The following is a 21,170-nucleotide window of genomic DNA, read 5'->3' on the forward strand; positions in this document are numbered from 1 at the left end:
AGTACGACGGCGAGCCTACCTTTAAACCAATGGCATAGACCGTTTGATCTGGTTTACCAACCATGCCTGGGTGTTCAATCTCCAAGTGTATGGCATGGCATGAAGAAATTAATGATTGCTGGGAAGAGCAAGAGCATAAACTGCTCGTCATGAGGAAACGCCTAACGAAATCCTATTAGCCGACCGAGTGACCGAGGCAGAACGGCAGACACCAACAACAGCATGTTGCCCGAGAATTGTGCGTGAGACAGGCTTGCGAAAGAGAAGGCCAAGACACTGCAAATCGCGATTCGCTATCCACCACTGTGTAGTGTAGATGAGTGGAAGTACCACGCAGTCAAGATGGTCCTCCGATTGGCGCGCGGCCATGGTTGGCCCGTCGACAGGACTGGCAGCATTCTGCCCACTGGTTTCCGAGAACGCGTTTCGATACTGCACACCAGCCTCTCCATTCATCTGGACGGGAATGTTGCGCTTGCGCTTTTGGTCTTCGGGAACCTTATTAGTGGACCGATGGAAGATTCTTCGAAGAAGCTGGGGAGGTTGCATCCATGGCGCTCTATCCCGTATTCTAGTGGCAGATCAGGTACCCCTCCTCGAAGTCACTCTCAACTGTCGTCGTCTTGTGTCGTGTGCTGTTGTGTGCTGTCGTCGGCCGTCGTTGCGGTGGCCGCTGGTCCAATGTCAATCTGGGAAGATTGGAGAACGAAAGCAGGTAGCAATTGTGCCAGACGCGGTCCGCCCGCCAGCGTGTGAGTGCAACCCACCAAAGACGCCGGCTTGAAGGCCGGATTTAAGTTCCACATTGCTGGCGATGAGTGAGCGAACTTACACAGTACACTGGAAGCGGTAAAATGGGAGGAAAGGAAAATGCAACGATGGACGGCAACCAAAGCCGGTGCCAATTTCTGCAGCAATCCCGGAGTTCGAGGCAGCATATGGGCGCAAATATCCCAAAGGAGATGCCCTTTTCGGAGCCGTCGGTTGCGATGCCTTGTGCTAATCTCGAAAACTTCCTTCTTGCCCAATCCTTCTCGTTCCGCGGCCCACGTCAACACAGTCAGAGTGGGATAATTTGTATACCTCTAACAACTTGCGGTGCAGCCATCACCGACTCTTCATCTGGCTGGCTGGCTGTTGATGTTTTTGCTTCGTGGTCTTCCATGAACGTAAACATGATGGTTTCTTTGACGTGAGAGTGACACCTCTTGCCCCTTCTACCCCTCTTGCCCCTCTTGCCCCTCGTGAGCCCCTCTCATGAACCCATCTTGGTCTTCCAAGTTGAAAGGTCAGTCTCGTGCTGTACAGTGTGGCCAGCGAGATTGCGGTACACCAAGTGGGAGCGATAACGCGATGTTCCCCGGATTTGCTGGGATTTCGTTGGCCAGGCCGCCAAGCCGCCAAGCCGCCACTTGGTCGGATCTGCCGCTTGGAAGGTAAGAGCGAATCCACAGACGTCGCTTTTGCCCTGGTCGCCGCCGGCTTCCACGATACCTCCCTCTCCGTGTTCGTTGTTTTGATGGCAAACACGGAATTCTTGTGGAACCGTACAGCGCGGTGATGGATCGTCGATGTCCATACGAATGGGAATGCCCATGTGATTTCTCGTTTCTTTGGTACACTAATCCAGAGCCCTGAAGTCATAATCATTTGTGTGACTTAACTTTCAACAAGGAACTCCGTATACACCATTCGCACGCCTTTGTGATTGGCAATATTCGAGTAAAAAACAGCAGGATGGCTGCTGAGGTTGGTCGCTGGAGTGTGATGTGCCGTGAGCTGAAATTGTCGGCCATCTTCCTTATTTCTTTTCATTCCCAGGTCCGGATTTCCAGGAGTGTCCGATTCGTTGGCTGGGGGTTAGGTAATGCAGTGTACAGTGCTTGTGAGGATCTTGGAACACTGTCTTTGTATCCGCATGTTGGAACATCAGCATCATTGCAGTGAAGTAGTTCGTGGTGTTTTTTTTGACCCCTCGCGCAGTGCAAATATGTTGTTCCAGCGCGTTGTGAGATGGAAAAAAAACGCGGGGCAGATAAACGGCGAAGACACGCGGGTCATAGTACTCCTAGTGGAGCTAAAGCAACGACCGTACAACCCCTCTGTTGTTTCTGTTTCTTCAGGCAAGCATGAGCGTTTTCGCCGTTGTTGCGATATGGGCCGGCCCTGTTGTCAATGATTGACGTCGCATCGAGTCAGCCATCGCAGCATCTCGCACAAAGTGGTTCCGAGGAAGGTCGGTCATGTGCCACTGTCAACCATTGCGGTAACCCACAATAATTGCTACAAGTAGCGGGGAATCCGTCGGTAAACACCGCCCGCTCAAGGTCAAGCCGGGAAGGACAAGGCCCCGGCTGGCTGACTGGCAAGACTGGTGACAAGGTGAACACCCGATGACAAGACATGAGCTGAGACGAGCCGAGGGGCACCGCTGCCCGGCGGGAAACCTACCCCTCGAACCCCTCAATTACAATGACATCCACTCGGAATTGGAGTCTGTCCTTGGGATTTGTCGCCCCCGCCATCCCACCAGCCGTCATGGGCCACCTTTGGTGTGATGGTTTGTAGACCCCTCCTTCACGGCGAGAAAGCTCGAGGTCCAGAACTGAAGTTGAGGGGCACAATAAAGCGAGCCTTGACAGCCCCAGAGAGCACAGCCGATGTACATTCTTGAACAGAAGTGTGGAGCTGTTCGGTAACATGAAGCTTTGCCTGCTCGCCGGTATGCATGACATAGAACTTCAGAGCCCAAAGTAAATTACCTCCGAGTCTCGAGAGCTGTGATCACGAGATATCACACTGAATCGATCGATAGCCAGTCCTGCCAGTGGCTGAAGAGCACGTCGTGGGGTCCGAGATGTGGCACGGAGACCCAGCAATTGGATAAGAACGTTGGGATTCCTCATTGCTTCGGTCCCAGCCTCACTTTTGGAGATTGTACTGACAGTGCAACAATGGAACGACGGGCATTGCAGCAGCATCCGTCATGCAGGTCAACCGGGGTTATCTTGGTTGCTAACTTTTGAAAACGTGTTGCGACCTCGATGTACCTGGGTACGACAGCTCCCAGCTTGCTAGTCGTTCGTCTAGAAGTTGTCTCATGATGTCTGGTTCCTCGTCTCGAAAAACCGACGTCCTGATAGAGAAAAGATGCCCGGAAAGCGACGTCGGTCGAGACTGGACATGTCGAGGAGCGGCATGGAACATGATGCTGTTCCGCGGTAGGTACACGCGCCTTAGACGCTTTCTCCAACTCTGTTACAGTGTGGGTGGTGCAGCAGCCCCGCGAATTCAATTGTCGACTATCGACATCCAACGACATAGCCCCCGTCATTGATGCTTTGCGGTGCCCTGGGGACGACTTAATGCCAACACATGGAACTCGGATTCCCTCGACAACAAAATGCTCCGGCTGGGCTTGGGACACTACAGCGATGGAACAACAGCCCCGACCCACTGATTTCTAGCATCTTCAATGGCTTCTGTAACCCAAGCCCTCCGCCCCTCTACCCTGCTCGTCACAAAGACAACAGAGGCATGCCCGTTACGCCCGGGCACACGTCCTGGCATAGGTACCTAATCACGATATGGCGGTCAGTGACTGCAGCGCGCCAGACAACTCATCATCAACCACGAACCACAGATAGGATTGCGGGGCCCAGCCCAGAGCCAGGGCCCAAGTTGAGAGACCCGGGTCAGGCGGGTGTCAGTGGGAGAAGAAGATTCATGCGAGCATTTCGGGTTCCAAGTTGATCTGCTGAAATATGCAATGTGGAAATTCGCCTATCTCTGTGTACTTGTATGTAACGTAAATCCGGTGGTGAGGTGTCGCAATCCAAGTTTGCGTTCCAGTCTGTCTTCCACCGTGCCGTCGCTGACAATCAACTTTTCCGCGCCGGTGTCGCGCGCCCGCATGACTTCCGCTCTGGCCGAACGTAACTTTTGCCCTGGATGGAGGGGGAAGCTGCATAATGTACCTGGATTGTATGAATGGCCAGGGCGAGTGGAATTGACTGAAGCTGCGGCAGCTCCAACCTCAAGTGCCCGGGCTTCAAGCATGTCCCAATTCGACATTACATACTCCGGCAACACGCACCGCACCATGGAAGCATGGCAGCATGACTGCTGCTTCAAATAACGACGGACATCTCAGCGGCGGCGGGGATGACGAGGATCCATGAGATTGCTCGGGGAGGGGCTTGGGAGGGCAGATCTGTATCTGGCCAACTGGTTTCTGGATGCACTGTGTGGTCAAAGAAATTTGATGACGGGTCTCGCAACACGAAGCAACACGCTTCGACACGTTAGCTGGCCAGGTACCTGCAGAGTGGAATAGCGCTGAGCCGTCGGCGAAAGCTGCGCCAGAAGAAACATTTGGGCCTATCGATGAGACGCCCCTGCCCCGCGCCTTGCATCCCGGCCTTCCTTCCCCTTTTCTGGTCGACATGTCAAACCCGCCCCACCTTGGCGAGGTACTCGAGACATGACCGGCCAACAGCTGTCCAGTCACAGCCGGCGCCTTTTTGCTGGGAGCGCGCAACAGACACACAAAAAAGAAAGGGAAATGGCCCTTCTCATCTCAGACTTGTGACGCACCTCAGTTTGCGAGACTCACCGCTCTGGAAAAGGTGGGCAAGTGGGCAAGGTGGGCAGCCCGCGAAAACAGGTGTCCCAGCATTGCTGGCTTTCACCTCGAACATCTTTTGCTCCCGGCAAAGCCATGATGTCGAGTGCCTCGATTTTCACTTGCGACTTGCAAGACCGGATGGAAAGTGTTATGTTTAGGTACCTAGAGAGGTAGGTAATCCAGTCCCGTCCCAACCACTGGAATTAAAAGCCAGGGAATCCGGCCCATTTATTTGTAGGCTGCTCATCGGAAGGGAGGACGTGGGAGACAAGCCTGCCGTACCCTGTACCTTTCGGCACCCCTCGATCAGGCGAGCTAGGCCAAATCGAGAGTCTGCAAAAATTTGCGAATGTTTGGCATCTGCGGTTTCGTAGCGGGCGTCGTCGGATCGAGGGGGGGTTCTGGGTGCTAAAACGCGGTGACTGCACACTGGTAAGGTACGACATCTGAGGGAGGCCTGTCGAGGGTGACCTACCTACCTAATTGCAGGGCACCTGGCTGGTACTTACCTCTACGACTTCCACTTCCAGTCCAGGTCGTTCCCTTGAGAGGGCCACCCCCCACACGGTCTAGGCTCGCTGGTTTACACACGGTGCTGGCACTGGCACACTGCACTTCAGTTTTGGCTGGCACACCTCCGTCCACCTCACTGGCACTCGCAGCCCCAGTGCAGTACAGCCGGAGTGCAGGCAACGGGAAACGGGCGTGGGAACTGCGCGTGGAACTGTCCCCCCTCTCTGCGCAAACCATCTTTTCTACCCCGTTCCCCCTCTTCTCATTTTCCAAAACCCCTCCAGCTTTCCCTCCCGCATCCATCCCCATCCCCATCACCACCACCCACGCCAGCCACCACGACAAAAGGTCGGCATTCCACAACCGCATCCGCCGAACAGTCTTTGCTTCCCACGGCAAGACGACCCCTCTGCAATTCAATTGGCAGGGGCTTCCCTCACCATCCGCCACGGTTTCTTCTTCCATGATCATATCACCAATGAGCAGCTTCACGACACAGAGTCACGTCGACACACTTTAAGTCCTACGGGAGCGCCCGCGAGCGAAGGAGTCAGGCGATCTCAACTATCGTTCTGTGAGGATCAACTGGACTTCCGACCACCACACCTAATTATCGCCGTCCACGTCGATCCCGTTGTAGCAGTTCGAGTCATCCGCAAGAGGTAGCGAGGCAGCTTCACCACCAGAACCGACATCCCCCACATCCAAAATGCCAGGCGCAAGCGTGGCTGTCGCGCCTACGACGGCGCCTGCAACGACCACACCAGCACCAACATCAGCATCAACACCACGAAAGGCGCCAGGCGCTACACAGCCAGAGAGAAAATACAAGTGCCAGTTTTGTGCGAGGGCCTTCAGCAGGAGCGAACACCGCAGCCGCCACGAACGTTCACGTACGCTTCCTTTCCTCTCCTCTCCATCACTCGTCTCTTCGCTTTCGAAGCACTTTGTCGTTCATTTTTTTTTCCCCCCCAAATAGTCGCGCTAACATACACTTGCAGACACCAAGGAGCGACCATTCAAGTGTCTCAAGTGCAGAAGCACATTCGTACGACGTGATCTCCTTCTCCGACACGACCGCACAGTCCACGCTAAAGATGGCGGCATACCTCTTCACAGCGACGGGAAGCGTCGCGGTGGTCCCAAGGCGGCTCCTCGCCCTGCCACCGGGCCTGCCAAGACTCCCATGGACATCGACACTTCAGCTCTTGAGCAGTTAGAAGCCAGTAGTGACGGTATATTTGATGTGGAAACCGCTGCGATGCTCGTTGCTGACCTTCAACATAAAGCCACCTCCCAGGCGCGAGCAAATGGCGCACCTTACGATGGCAACGGGACCATGTCCTTTTCGCAAACCAGCACCCCGACTATTGAGCCCTCGGTACCCTTCACCAACGGTGCGCTTGGTCTTCCCCAGTGGGACAGCTTCATCTCTCACAACTCGAAAGCGCACTCGGTCATCTCGGGTCCCGGATCCTTCGATACGTCTCATCCCAACCATATGGCCCCCATGGGCGGCCAACACATCAACGGGCTCCCCCTTTCGTCGCTCCCGGCTTCGGTGAACGGCACTCCCACTCCCCAGTCGCCATTTCTGCCGCACCGCACCCATACTCCTTTGGATGCCACTCAGGCTCACGCCGGCCAGAAGCCTCCCCCTCCTCAGATCAACAGCGATGAGGAGAGGAACATGATTCTGGACAACATCCGCGCCCACGATGCCGAGCATGCCCTCCCAGAAGGATTCCGCGTCCCCAGCTTACCGTCGATTAACCGATACCTCGCGACATACTTCGGCTTGTTCCATCATCATCTACCATTCCTTCACCCAGCTTCGTTCGAGCCTACCCGAGTCTCACCACCGCTCCTTCTCGCCCTACTATCGATCGGAGCCTTGTATGCTTTTGATCAAGAGAATGCGTACATGCTTCATATCGGTTCGAAGATCTTGGTGAACCAATTTCTTCAGCATAAGGAGAATTTCAGCTCGCGCAAGTGCCCGCTCTGGACCATGCAGAGCTCTCTTCTCAACATGATTTTTGCCAGCTGGAGTGGTGATCCCAAGGGATTGGAATGGGCTTGCTCAATCAAGAGCCTTCTCGCCAACATGGTTGCTGGCAACAGGTATGAGCTCAAGCTTCGCCAAGAGGCTCGTGAAGGACGCCCCCCAACACGCGCCGAGTGGGTTGAGGATGAAGGTTGCAGGCGTACGTACTATGCGGTATACATCTTCTTCGGTCTTCTCACCCTCACATTCAACCACACTCCGGCCATCAACTTCAACGAGTTCGAAGACCTGCAGCTCCCAGCTACCGAATTCCTTTGGAACGTCAAGGTTGCTGATGAGGTGGCCTGGCAAAAGCATCTCGAAGCGTCTCCCGCTCCGACATTTATGGTGGCCCATGATAACCTCTTCCAGGGCGAGACGCTCACGTACAGCGCTTTTGGAACGCGTGTTATGATCAATGCGCTCTTCTTGGAAGTTTGGTATCATAAGAGGAGTCCCGAGGCTTTGCAGGATGTGGTGACCGAGTACAAGCTCAGACTCGCCCTTGAGACGTGGGAGAAATCTCTAGAGTTCTGCGAGCACGAGACAGTAGCGGCCCCCCTGCACACGCCCCAAACGGGTCATCCCTTGATTTTTAACGCCAAGGCCATGTATCGCAATGCGCGTGCTCGCTTGGAGGTGGACTTGAAGACGGTTCAGGAGGCCCTCCGGTACCATGACTCCTACGAGGTCGCCGCTGCCATGTCAAATGCCCGGGATCGGGTAAGACGCTCAGGTGAGATGATCAAGGTCATTCAGGTTTGCTATGACTGCATTGAGACTGCGGTCGATACTGGTGTCCGCTGGGTGGCTCGTACCTCGCCCACAAACTGGAGTATTGAGCACCCATTGGGTGGCATGGACCTCATGATCATTCTCAGCCTCTGGCTCTATCGTCTGGAACATGACGAGGAGCAGGCGACGGAAGAGGAGCAGGTCATGTACAAGCGTGTGCGAGAGCTGTTTGCGAGGGGGCTTCAGGAAAAGATTGACGGCCACCTTGGCGCTGTTGTCGCGAGACTCTGGGCCTCAATGCTTGGTGAGGTCGTTGTTTGGGGGTAAGTGATTCCCGTGAACAGCCATTTGACTATTTTCGGCTAACGTGATTTTGCAGCATCACCCGTGTTATGGCTGACTCCTTCCGCCTCCATGAGCAAGCCCTCATCGGCTACGTGGATGACATTGAAGCATCCCCCAGTGTCACGACCCCTTCGATGACATCTCAAGGGGCCGATGAGGACAGCGTGTATTAGTTGTGACGAAGTTGACGATCTTATTTATGGTTTGTGAGGGTGGGGTTTCGGCATATACCTTTTTCGAGCGGTTTTGGGTTCTCGTCATTGTTCGGTTTCTTTGCTTTCAGCATTTCATTGTCGCTTCTTCCCCACTCGAGAGGGACTTTCCAATCTTTGTTTTTCAATGGCTTCAGGGTTCATCGGCGCGAGGGGGTGGGGGTCTGAAGGGTTTCCTTGATAATTCTTCTGGGGTAGCTGTGGCATTTCGCGTCTGCATGGTCGTGGTATTGGGCAGTGATGGAGGGACAAGTTTGGTAATCCGGTTTCGCATTGGTCCCGAACGGCAGGAAGGAGGATCAAATCGCGCACAAACGCTGGCGCAAGCCTCTAATAATCCGCAACACCAACACGGTTGCTGGTCCCATGTGGGAAATTTTTTTCCTTCTCACCTTGTCTCGTTAGCTACGGCGCCCTTACCGCTTTATAATAACCCTTTCACGTCTTTGCCGCTGTTGTGTGCGGCGGCAGACATACATCTCCTACTCGATTTATTTTTTTCAGCTTCTGATACCTTTGTTCTACTACAGTTCTTGGCTTTGTTGTCGTTGTCTGTTTTACTTGCCGAGTCTTTACACGTTCTGTTTTCTGCCTTAACATTCCAGTATCAAGTTTTCCTTATTTCTTTTCTTATTACCCTCCTCTGTACTAGATATCAGGACTAGGGACGCTGTTTCTAGGCAGAACAGGTGGACTGTAGGAGCGAACGGACTAGTTGGGTTTTGTTCTTGGTCTTTTCCTGTTTCTTTGATCGTTTTCGTTGGGAATGAATGAGCTTTGGTTTGGCGCATAGTTAGCGAGCTGAACTCAAAAGTTTGTTCAAGAAATATAGCAAATCTCCTCACAAGACTGATAGTTAATTCCGAATCGGCATAAAAATGTCAAATCTCTCTATCCTCACTTCTACCTCAAGGTCGTGAATTGCGTATACAATGTAGACTTGGTGGGTTCGTTGAAGTGGTCTCGATTTTCTCCATATTAATTCAATAAGGTAAGTAAGTAGTGTTACGGAAGTTCATGCATGTAGCCACAAATCATTTTTCTATTTGTTTTTTTCTTCTTTTTCTTACTTATACTCGCTATCGCCAGCATGTCTCAGAAATGCATGAGTACATTTTCTGAAGGCCGGAAACGCCACTCAAGTAGTGCTCCGACTGACATCCACTGCTTTGTGAGCTTAGCTCCAATTGAGTTCTTTCTCATTTGCCTTATGAATATTCTACAGGGAATAGCAAATACTTTCCAGAGGCAGACGTCACTTAAGCCATCAAGGTTCTCTCAAAGACGGCTGAACGCGCTTGAACGCGGTATAATCTTTGGGATCAAAAAGACGAAGCTCAAGTACGTACCTCTCTCTACCTGGTGTGAAAGAACGCGTCACGGTCCTTTGCAGCTGGATCTCAACGTCAAACTCTCGGGTCGCGCTTGAAAGGGAAGGAACGCACGTAACGGGATGAGGGGAGAAGGTCAGATGGTGGGAAAGAAAGCCTGTGTTGAAGCAGGTACCCGTCTGTTTGTTGCCGATATTGCTTCAGCTTCTTTCCTTTTTTGTACACGAAGTCTTTGATCCCCCCGCCCTTGTCTCTTTTCAGTCACTCAGTCTCAGCTCATTTCCTTCCGACATACATCTTCACAGTCGAGGAAGTTTCGCTCGTTCACCGCGCACAGGTATGGTTAACCCGTCTGCCCAGCCCTTGCCTTGCCTTCACTTTGTTCTATCTTTCACTCCATCGCCAGAGTCAGTTTCATCCCAGATGAGCTATCAACGGCTCATCAACAAATGGACTAAGCACTGGAATCGCCTTCATAAACCAAACTCCATTCTTACATATCGTGCATTACCGCTACCTCCTCCTCGTTCTTCGGTCGTGTAACGGCTGAATTTCTGACAACCGTCTGAGTAGACTCCGGCTTGGGCTTCAAGACACGCAGCAAGGAGCGACGCGATTCACTCGGTGTGTACCTCACATCACAGAGTTCTTCTGTTTCACGGCCGACGCGCGCTTCGGGACTCGGAGACCCATTTCCTCACTTCCCATTCAACAAAAAAAAAACCACGAACCCTGCGTCCCATGAACCTGTCTCAACTCCGCCATGATGCTATTGGATATGACTGGCAACGGGCCGGAGCACGATAGTGCTGGCCCTGGTCACTTTACCAAGCGCCTCTTCTCACTATTCTACTCTCTTTGCCTTCTAGTCATTGCCTTGGCCTTGTCAGGACAAGTCCTTGCCGACTGCGAATGTGGCTATCAAAGTGATAACCTCGACGGCATTTATCAGAATGTCTTCACCGATCTTATTGAGACGAACTTTGCCCGCATGCCCGATATTTCCACCAATACTGACTGGCTGCGCCAGGAGTTCAACGTGACCAAGGCCAAGGCTCGAGGAGAATATGGCGAGATGTTTTACATCAAGGATGACGTGGAATATGTGGACAACATTGGGAACAGGGCCTCTGACGGCCTACAGCTCATTGTCAGACAGGACCTGATTGACGGCATGGTGCCTGTGGCTGAGGTTGATACTGCCAGATTGGATCTCTCCTATGGCACTTTTCGGGCTTCGATGAAGTTGACGACTATCCCTGGTACCTGTGCGGCATTCTTCTGGGTTAGGATCAGTCCTCGTCTGTGATTCTTCCTTGGGACTCCGCTAACATATCTTGCCCCGCAGTACTTCAACGATACCCAGGAGATCGACATGGAATTTCTGTCCAAGGACTTCGACCACAGCAAAAAGGCTTACCCGGTCAATCTCGTTCTGCAATCCCGAGCCGCCGCCGCGCATGGCTACGACGCCTCGCAAACCGACAACTTCATGCAGGCAAACCTGCCCTTCGACCCCACGGCCGATTTCCATGAATACCGTATTGATTACAGCCCCAGCGAGATTCTCTTTTATGCTGACAGAGTCCTGCTCGCCAAGATGAACGGCTCCAATGTTCCGAGTCCTAATTCACATGGCCACCTGATTCTGTCACATTGGAGCAACGGAAACCCCAAGTGGTCTGGCGGGCCCCCGAAGGAGGAGGCACCTCTCGTCATCCGCTACATCAAGGCTTACTTCAACTCGACTGACCCCAAGAGAGCGCAGGACTGGGACGGTCGATGCAAGAATGCGAAGGCGGAGACCTCGGTGTGCAAAATTCCTGTTGTGACCAGGGAGAACCAGACTGCAAAGGACTGGTTCTTTAGTGATTATTCGGACATGTCCAAGAATCAGACTGTCTATGAAATCACTAGTGGTGCTAGAACCCTTGAGGCAATGTCGCGCTGGATAATGATTGTTGTTGGTTTGCTGATGATTGGCTTGGTAGGGGGCTTCTGATGAGAACCAGTGATTACTTTTCAATCCTGTGGCAAAGAGAGCATACCAACCTACTCATGTGACAGGGAAAGAGTACAAGAGTGCCAGTATCTGACTGTTTATATGTGAGTCCAGATGTGGCTCAATTGACTCGCTCAACACCTGCATAGATGTTTGATCACAGTCTGGATACCTGCGATATCAGAGACACGAAAAGGTCATCCGCCTGTGTATGATCAAAGAAAGGGGTGTATGAAGAAAATCCCATCTTCGCAAAGTCAAGGTCACATCCACGTTACCCAGCACAGCTCACACATCAACGACGCAGGAGGGGTTCAACACGCTATCGAAGCCACGTGTGAATGTTTGGTCATCTCCACTTCCCCAGGAAGCAGTGAGGGACTGAGGGTGCAATACTCCAACTCGTTAGTTTGTAGTTGAAGGGTAGCGTGATGACAGAATACCACCCTCCATTTAAACCTGCATACTTGCAAAATCCGGTCATCTTCACATACTTTACCCCAGACTTCTGTGTAGTGCAAGTGAGGTGTGGGTGTGGCGCTTACTTTCGGAGATTTTTTTCCCCCCAAAGCGTCGTCCTACCCAATTACCTACAATGTCAGATTTCCCCGGACTTTTGGCGTTCTTGGCTGGCTAGCTGCGCCGTTTGAAGCCGCCGCATCGGTAGTGTAGTGTACACTTCTGCTGGAATCTACTTTGTTAGCGTGGTACCGCCACCTCACAGATTTCGACTAGCTGGTGGCGGGCATACCGATCATCTTCTGCGGGGAGGAAAATAAAGTTATCGCCAATTGCAATGTCACCGCGCTAACAAAGTAGTGTACATACCTGCAGAGGTGTACTATGCAGTAGATGGGCATAAAGAATGTCAACGTCTTGCTTGCAAAGGCGGTTGAGTGATTGTTAGTCGGATAGAGGTTACATCCAGTCTTTTTGTCGAGATACTTGGTTGTGGTGATGATAGGTACCTAGCTACCCCAAATACCCATCTTGGGATCTGAGGAGAGGAACTTTCAAGTATACACGCATGTCTATAACGGAACGGGTTAATGTGGTTCAACAATGATAGTAGGTAGGTAAGTGGGATAGGATGCAGTGGGAGAGGACTAACAGACTTGATAAGTGGAAGGTCGGTGGTTGACACTTTCAGTCCTTGGTTCCGCTAGTTCCCTCCGCGAGGAAGTCTTCGACAGAACACAACTGAAGTCATACATTGACTTCTCACAGGATTTGATTTCAACCTGCGCCAAGGTCAGCCTCACACGGTAAAGCAAGACATACATACAGATAACCCCCTCCCAAACGCTGTTACTGACTGGGTTGTTTCCAAGGAACCGAGTGACCGAGTTCCATGGCAAACCTACCTACGATCGAAGCCCTCGTTTGGTTTTTTTTTGCTTGTGTCATGTTTACCTGTTTGTGTGCAAAATTCAATCGGGAGAGAATTACCGAAATGCCTCTTCCGCTGGATGTGCTTTTGTTGGGCTAATATTTTTGGCTGTTTCCTCGCATCCGTCAATGATTGATCAAGGCCCGGTAGGTAGTATCAAGTATAAAACCCTACATGCCTTTTGACTTGACAAGCGAGAGGTCTTTGCATCATGCCAACACAACCAAAAAAACGTGGTGTATATATATGTATACATATCGACCGTTGCGGGCCTGCGCTCCGGTCGCGCCAAGCCGCATAACGACTCTCATGACGCTAACCCCAATTCATCGATCCCGTTGCAACAATTGCATATGTGACCGCCTTTGATCATCTGTTTCATCGATATCGGGCTCCGGATGACTGGATGACCTGCAGACGGACCGACGACGTGCTGCTGGATCTGACAGCCCAGGCGATCGGTCAATGTCCATGTCAGCGGGGGAAAAGATTAGGTATAGAAAATTAAGGGCTGGGTCAGTCACCAGCCATCCGCTCGGGAATCCTTCCATCTGGGAGAGGATTGGCGACTGGGAGGGTTGGTTGGTTGGTGCCTTGCTTAAGTTCCCAATCTGTCTCAGCCGGACCGGAACAATAAATGCTAAGGCAGGTACAACACAACAAGTTAGGGTCTGATGTTCTTTCGGAGGTTTCGAAGAAGGGGCGAGATCCATCCATGCCTGCTTGGACAAAATATCCCCCCCTCCCCACTTTTTTTTTGGGTGTGCGCCATCTTCAAATGTATAAGCCATCATATGTCTTACACCACAAGACGCATTACCAAAAATCCGCATGATGTAAACTGGTTCAGAATCTTCAAGCTAAGGCCTTTGATGTGCAAGGAAGAAGAAAGCAGGTATACGATGTACCTGAGGATCAACAGATCAACAAGGAGCGAAAGCGCCATAGTATAGATGATGAGGAAGCTGTTAAGCAACGTAGCAACGGTCCCATCAACAATAGACAATAGCAGTGGTAGAAGTAGTAGCAATAGAAACAGAGATAGTGATACTACCAAAGGGGATAGGCGCGACTATACTTAGTTGCGAATTAGTGACGTTAACAGTTGGAAGTCAGAGGTTGGCTACCTACACATCCGAAAAGGTGGTGGGGGACTATCTGGCCATGTTTTTTGTCAAAGGATTGGATAGAAGGAGATTTGAGAAGCTTTCAAGTTTCAACCTTGCCAAGTCCAGGGGCCTGAATATCAGTGATGTGAAAAGACGATGATCTTGTGGGCGCATCACCAGTTGAGGGCAGGTGTTCGGGATTTTTTTTCTTCTCTTGGTTTCTTAACCCTCCTCGGATCGTACCGTGGATCACGATTTTGTCATTGCATCTATCTGTCTTTGACTGGAATATGGAAAAGTAGTACAAACAGGATATAAAGTGGGCTTTCACATCTGGACAGGCGCCTTGATCTCAGTCAGTTGAGAGAATCATGCTTCACTTTTCTGCGGAATGGGTAGCATTTTCAACTAAAGAAAGATATTAAGAGGCATACCTACCTGTCATTTTACCATCCCACCTGATACCCCCTTCTCATCTCTTTCATACAAGCAGCCCCATCTGTCCTTACGGCTTGTTTTCCATTCATTTATCTATCACCAAGTCCACTATGAAACAACAACTCATCAACTCGGCCATAACGGCAATTCTCTCCATGTTTCCACAACGAACTCAACCACCCGGCTACCCATATTTCAACACCGGTCAACTTACCGCTCCCATCGGCGCGCCCATAACCCCCGACACCATGCCTCAGCCTCTCACCGTCTCCTTCCAAAACAGCACCCTCTCCTCCGCCAAAACCAACCAAACAACCCCCGAGACCCTCACCATCTCGCTCGAGAACAACACCCCTTCCTCCACCGTGTACGCCTACATCACCGGCCAAACCCTGGACGGTGGCCTCTTCGTCCTCTCCGCCAGCGGCAACGCCGCTTACACGTATGCCTCCGTGAACAAAACCCTGACCCCCATCCCCCCTTCCGATATCGCCATCCCGCTCAACGCCCCCGGTTCTTCGTCTCCTCGCACTGTAACCATTCCGCGCCTGGCGGGAGCGAGGATCTGGTACTCGGTTGATTCGCAGCTGGAGTTCTTTTTGAACCCGGTGGACGGAGTGCCGCAAGATGGAAAAGGAGCGGGCCTGGCGTTGGTGGAACCGAGTGTCACCAACGACAAAGATGTGAACTACGAAAAGGAGTGGGGGTTTGTCGAGTTTACCTTTAATGAGTTCCAGCTGTTTGCCAATGTCTCGATGGTGGATTTGGTCGGGAAGTGTCCTGCCTCTCTCGGCGTCATCAGGACTACGGGGAAGGCGGAAGATAACCAAGAGGTTGAAGGGATGGGGTATCAAACCGGCTTGAACAAGGTGGTCGATGAACTGAAGCAGGCCGGAGGGGATTGGGAGAAGCTGGTGGTGAGAAGGAAGAGTGATGGGCAGGTAACGAGGGTGATGAGTCCCAATTCGGCGGTGGTGATGGCTGAAGCGAGAAAGGAGAGCTTGTTCAGCGGGTATTATGACAGCTACGTGAAGCAAGTTTGGGAGAAGTATGCAAAGGAGGATTTGATGGTGGATACGCAGAACAAATGGGGGGTGGTTAAGGGGAGAGTGGACCCGGGGACGGGTCTGTTGACGTTCCGATCGAACAACAGCGAGACGATTACATTTGATCAGCCGTCGGCGGCCGATATCTTCTCTTGTTCCACGGGTCCGTTCGCCTTTCCACCGTTACCGGTGAACGCGACCGAAGCCGAGCTCGACATCCAGGCGTTCCGAGGAAATGTCGGGGCGCGTCTGGCGGCAGCCTTGAACAGAAGTACGTTGCTGATCAACACGAACCAACCGGCTGGCGAGGAAATCAGCACGTTTTACAAGAGCAACAATACCACGAATCACTACAGCAGAGTGGTGCACCAGAATAGCCCGAAAGGAAAGGGGTATGCGTTCCCGTATGACGATGTGTCAAGAACGGAGAAGGAAAACGTCGCTGGAACGGTGGCAGCGGGGGATCCAAAGGTGTTCATTGTGGCGGTGGGTGGTGGGAAAGTGGACTTTGCGGCGGCGGGTAGAATGGCGAGCGCAGGGAGTGCGGCGAATGCTACCGGTAGTGCGGTGAACGCTACAGTACCGGTGGTGCGGACGAGGTGGAGGAGAGTGAGGGCAGGTGTAGATGCAGCGGGATGGAGGTTGTGAAGAGGACCAGAAGGGTTGTTGAGGAGGACTAGGTATCGGTTGAGCGAGAGGATGAGGTGTGGCTTTTGTGGTTTCATTTTGCTTTGGGCGTCTGTCGTTCCTGATATAATGTTATTCTTGCAGTTCTTCTTGTACATACACATAACGATTAATGTTAGCTCTCTTTTCTTTGTTTACTAGATACGAATTGTCAAATTAAGCTTATTTTGATGACGGGCAGTGGAGCAAGAAGACAAAGCTGGATGACGGTAAAAGTGAAAATCCGGAGGCAAGAAAAGGGGCAAGTAAACAAAGCCATCAAATGGCACTCAGGCAGGCCATCAGGAGCAGTGTCATTCACCTCCCGCGGGATTTACAGAAGATGCCGGACTCTTTTCACAACATTTGTCGCAGCCAGATTTCTCGATGATGATGATAGCATTCCACAGTCGGGTAGAAGTCGCCTTGTCCTGAATTGAATCCTTGTGCAACGCTTTTGTTTGAAGCAAGCATTGGCTGGTGTTGTACCTGTGCAAGCAAACGGGACAGGAGTTTGGTCAATGGAGGCCCGGCCCGGCCTTACAGGTGGGTTTCGCTCTCGTCAGGGCCCGCACAGCGGGTGTGGGGGGCGAGGCATGGGTAGCGCCCGAAATGGAGTGCAACTTGACGGAACACTGCAACACAGTGAAATGGAGTTCAGTGGCTGCCCGGTGTGGACCTTCCATTTGATGAGTGGTTGACGTGGGGCTGCTCGGAATCCCTCCAGTTCGCCAACAAAAAAGACATGGTGAATGCAAGCCACACGAAGCCAAGGATAACTGGCAATGAAGGAACGAAGCTTGAGAGAACTGAAGTACAACTGAAAAACCTGACAGCGCGGCTCTAAGAGGTTGAAGAAACTGAAGAAAGTGAGGAGGGAGTCCCGCGCATAACCGCGCCTGCTGTAATGGAGAAAGCCCCGCACTTACTGCGCTAGGTACTGCCCTGATGGCTTACAAGTACACCACGCACAGCACGTGGAGGGGAGCTTCTGTGACGTAATTGTACGTTTGATAGTTCGTTGGAGAAAGGTGGGCTGAAACTGGCGTCATCAGCTAGCTCTTCCCCCACCACGGCAACTTCTTCTTGTCTTTGTTTGAACCTATCGATTCAATTCAACTAACACAATTGAAGATCTGCTTGCTCGTGTAAAAGTATTAAAACAGCAGTCAAATATGGTCTGATAAATTATGCACGATGGCGTATTATACGAAAAGGAACAACGCTTGTGACCGACACCAGAAAACGAAACAGTGACAGCGACTGGAGAGTTGGAGATGGGATGGAGAAAGGGAAACTTGGGATGTGTGCTATGTACTACGGCCAATCTATGGCCGGCTGGTAGTGTACTTTGCTCAGGAAGGGACCCTGAGATGTACAAATGCGTACAAGCTGTCGGTTGAACCTCTCGGCGGCGACGATCAGTGGCCATAATGTCCCCCGAACAACCCAGAGGGTGTGGAGATTCCGTTCCGTCAGGTCCGTCCAAGGCTGGGGGGTTGGGATGTTTTATGGACAAGCTCAGACGATGGAAGGCGCGTTTGCTTGGCCAGGCCTCCTCGGATGACAACCCGGGGCGGGCCCCTCCTTCCCAGAATCCAAATCAAGTCTGCAACAAAGACGTCAGCGGCCTCGTGAAGCAATGAGGTAAGAGGCCAGCCTTGTAATCGAAAGGGTCCGTCGTGTACCCCCACTCTGAACAAGAATAAAATAGCAAACAATTTCACTTCTTTCCCTTCCGTCTACCACGTCTATTCTGTTCTCAACTACCAAAGATCTTTACACCTGATACCAATTCTCGAGATACCCATCTGTTTACTTTCCACGAGAAAAAGAAAAACAAAAAGAAAGCACAACGCCAATCCTTGATACTCACCTTAGCCCATCATGGAGACCATCAACAAGGTCGCCAGCTCTGCTGCCACCACTGCTAGCAACGTTGCCGTTGAAGCTTCCAACCTCGCCGTTGAGGCTTCTAACCTCGCCGCTCAGGCCTCCAAGGCAGCTGTGGACGCCGTTTATGGAACTGACCAGTCCCATGAGGAGCCTATCTCAGGCAAGACGGGCGACGTCTCCAAGGGGGAGCCCTACGACGCTGGTAACATGGGTGAGTGCGTCTTGAGACATGGTTTACTCTTGACTTGATCCTGACACGGTTGTGTTCTAGAACCCAACCAAAGTACCGGAGTGGCTGTCGGCGAGAAGATGGTCACCGATCGTACCGTCACCCAGGACGCTGCTGGTCCTGTGAAGAAGGACGGAACTGAGCCCAAGCCAGCGAATCTGGTCAAGGTACCAGAGGCGGAGAAGGACCACAGCCCACCAACCGTCAACTCTAGGATTGACAACCACTACAACATCCCTGAGCACTCTACTGTCAACCCCAAGACCAACGCGTTCCAGGGCCCCGATAGCATTACTCCCAAGATTGACTCTCACTACAACGTCGCCGTGCCCAAGACCACCGATATCAAGGCCCTTGACAGCAACCCTTCGTTTCCCACGACTACCACCCACACGGCTGCCGCTCCCGAGCCCCTGAACGATACCTTCTCGTCCCACAGGAACATTCCGGCCGAGCAGTCCACTACCTTCCAGGATCAGAGCTCCTCCAAGCACCACGTACCCAAGGTCAACCCAGCCGCTACCCAGGATTCGTCTCTTCACCCTGGCGACAGTACTCAGGCCCAGAACGACATTCGTTCCCCGAATGATCCTTCTACGCACCCCACTCATGTAAACGCGAGGGAGAACGTCGATGACCGTGATGGTGGCTTGGACGCCGACGAGAACCCCAACAAGGGCCTTGGCTCTGGCCCCAAGTCTCTAGGAGAAGTTGCCCAGCAGCATGGCGGAGTTGCTGGCAAGGTCGAGGACGGAGGTGTCAAGGACCCCCAGAACGGCGCCCCCAAGGAGGAGCAGGCCAAGCCGGAGTCACACCCTATCCACCATGCTACTGGCTTTCAGGCAGATGGCGGCGACTTTGATGCGGCGGCACCTGGAGCTGGTATCGACGCTGATCGTAAGTGACTTTCCTGAATTTAGCGTTTCCAACCGAGTGACTGACAATGTTTTCATCAGGCATTCTCGAGTCAAAGGGAATCCACAGGGATGACGCTAATGGCTCCCTCGTTGGTAACACCGAAGCCCTTGAACATGACCAGGACGGACATAAGGACAAGACCAGCTTGAAGCAGAAGATCAAGGACAAGTTGCACAAGCACTAAGCTGCATGATGCTTCCTTACTACATTGTTCTTTTCTTCTTGACTGCGTACGATATCCTTTTCTTTTGTCTGCAGTGTTACGACGTAATGATGGCCAAAATATTCTTGGGAAGCTTTGGTAGAACAGTCCCTGATGGACAGCATGGGTTGATTTGTCAGTCCACGCAATGTCGGGTACTCCGATTATTCCATGACCATATTGATTGAAGACCTTCTTTTCGTGATGTTCCCTGGTTGTAATATTCTCGCGCTCTAAATGGCAGTTGGAGCATTCCACATACGGAAGAGTCAAAACCAGTGACCAATCCAACTTCGCTTGATGTTGCTGTCATAGAGTCTTGGCTGGTGTGTACCTTCCACACTTGACAGACAAAAAAAAGGTGTCCGAACCAAGTCGCTCACCACCAAACTCTTCCTTAATGATTGACTTTTTCTTTCCCATTCCGCAATCAAAGATGCGAAAATAATAGCACGGTGAATATAAAAAGGAACAAAACAGAACAGCAGTCATTCGGCAATGAAGGGTCGATGATCAGAGGCAAAAAGGACAAAAAGTATGCCCAATAACAGGATTGAACTGTTGACCTTCGCATGGACTTGATATCTCGGAGAAGATATTAGTACGACGCTCTAACCAGCTGAGCTAATCGGGCTTTGGTGAACAAGGGGCAAGGTTAATGAAGCTATGTATCTAAATTCAAGCATCAGGTACTCTCCGTACTGGATGCGGTATGGGTTGGGGGAAGGTATCACTCTAGTTCTTAGTGGTTTGGGCAGTGACGAGAATGTTTTCACCTTCTCACTTCTAAGGGTTGTAAGGAGTGATGAAACGTAAAGTGAGAGATGACTGAAGGTTTGGAAATGGACGGAAGTGTTTGCTTTCGCGGAGTGTCGACGTTCTATTCTGGTCTATCGCTGGTGTCGGCGATTACGCTTTGTTACAAAACGGTCATGCACAAGGGCGGTGTATCTCTTGATATCACCGTATTGTAACGTACTGGTCAACGTCTTTTCAACACCACCAGTAAGTAGACTTTATCCAGCAACATCCTCGCGATTAAAACCGTTAATATAAACGAACCCCCAAGAATTTCCGGTGAACCTCAAAAAGAAAAGCTTTACAGGAGCTAACTAACCACTTGGATGACTACTATCAAACCTCAAGTCCCAACTCCTGTCCGACCAGTCTCCACTTACTTGCCTCAAGCGGCGAGGAATGGACATCAGGTAGTATCGAGTGGGCCGGTCTCCCTTCTAATCACCAACACCAACATCAAGGTCAAGCAAGGTAACCTTCGATGCTGGGCAACCGAACATCACCAACCTGGACCAATACTTAGTCTCGTGGGTCTCTTTTTCTCCACTGTAATGCTCATGGATGATAACCAACGGTCACCAAGGTTTGGACCCGTCGATGCGAAGACCCCCCCCCCCCGGGCATTGATGGGGGATGCTGGCAGTTTTCACAGCAGCACTTTTTTTT

The 21,170-nt window shown here is 51.8% G+C and overlaps 7 protein-coding genes across 7 annotated transcripts; 4 read left to right on the forward strand and 3 right to left on the reverse strand.

Annotated features, from left to right (window-relative positions):
* Positions 1 to 1,255: 1,255 nt before the first annotated feature.
* On the reverse strand, positions 1,256 to 1,597 carry NEUTE1DRAFT_137375 (uncharacterized protein; the record flags this gene model as incomplete). Its single annotated transcript, XM_009852362.1, has 1 exon — positions 1,256 to 1,597. One exon carries the CDS (start codon positions 1,595 to 1,597, stop codon positions 1,256 to 1,258), a length of 342 nt encoding a protein of 113 aa, XP_009850664.1.
* Positions 1,598 to 4,149: 2,552 nt separating this feature from the next.
* NEUTE1DRAFT_42553 (uncharacterized protein) lies at positions 4,150 to 4,722 on the reverse strand (the record flags this gene model as incomplete). Its single annotated transcript, XM_009852014.1, has 2 exons — positions 4,150 to 4,243; positions 4,616 to 4,722. 2 exons carry the CDS (start codon positions 4,720 to 4,722, stop codon positions 4,150 to 4,152), a joined length of 201 nt encoding a protein of 66 aa, XP_009850316.1.
* An 823-nt stretch (positions 4,723 to 5,545) lies between these two features.
* On the forward strand, positions 5,546 to 8,440 carry NEUTE1DRAFT_121959 (uncharacterized protein; the record flags this gene model as incomplete). The annotated part of the gene is made up of 3 exons (XM_009852363.1): positions 5,546 to 6,033; positions 6,142 to 8,245; positions 8,302 to 8,440. 3 exons carry the CDS (start codon positions 5,850 to 5,852, stop codon positions 8,438 to 8,440), a joined length of 2,427 nt encoding a protein of 808 aa, XP_009850665.1.
* A 119-nt stretch (positions 8,441 to 8,559) lies between these two features.
* NEUTE1DRAFT_116862 (uncharacterized protein) lies at positions 8,560 to 9,372 on the reverse strand (the record flags this gene model as incomplete). Its single annotated transcript, XM_009852364.1, has 1 exon — positions 8,560 to 9,372. One exon carries the CDS (start codon positions 9,268 to 9,270, stop codon positions 9,073 to 9,075), a length of 198 nt encoding a protein of 65 aa, XP_009850666.1.
* Positions 9,373 to 10,801: 1,429 nt separating this feature from the next.
* On the forward strand, positions 10,802 to 11,812 carry NEUTE1DRAFT_43193 (uncharacterized protein; the record flags this gene model as incomplete). Its single annotated transcript, XM_009852042.1, has 2 exons — positions 10,802 to 11,095; positions 11,159 to 11,812. The coding sequence occupies 2 exons, from the start codon at positions 10,802 to 10,804 to the stop codon at positions 11,810 to 11,812; spliced, it is 948 nt and encodes a 315-aa protein (XP_009850344.1).
* Positions 11,813 to 14,904: 3,092 nt separating this feature from the next.
* Positions 14,905 to 16,443, forward strand: NEUTE1DRAFT_121961 (uncharacterized protein; the record flags this gene model as incomplete). The annotated part of the gene is made up of 1 exon (XM_009852365.1): positions 14,905 to 16,443. The coding sequence occupies one exon, from the start codon at positions 14,905 to 14,907 to the stop codon at positions 16,441 to 16,443; it is 1,539 nt and encodes a 512-aa protein (XP_009850667.1).
* A 1,905-nt stretch (positions 16,444 to 18,348) lies between these two features.
* Positions 18,349 to 19,890, forward strand: NEUTE1DRAFT_121962 (uncharacterized protein; the record flags this gene model as incomplete). Its single annotated transcript, XM_009852366.1, has 3 exons — positions 18,349 to 18,568; positions 18,629 to 19,483; positions 19,543 to 19,890. The coding sequence occupies 3 exons, from the start codon at positions 18,349 to 18,351 to the stop codon at positions 19,686 to 19,688; spliced, it is 1,221 nt and encodes a 406-aa protein (XP_009850668.1).
* Positions 19,891 to 21,170: the final 1,280 nt, after the last annotated feature.

The sequence above is a fragment of the Neurospora tetrasperma genome (genome assembly GCF_000213175.1).
Source record: "Neurospora tetrasperma FGSC 2508 unplaced genomic scaffold NEUTE1scaffold_3, whole genome shotgun sequence".
Taxonomy (NCBI): Eukaryota; Fungi; Ascomycota; class Sordariomycetes; order Sordariales; family Sordariaceae; genus Neurospora; species Neurospora tetrasperma.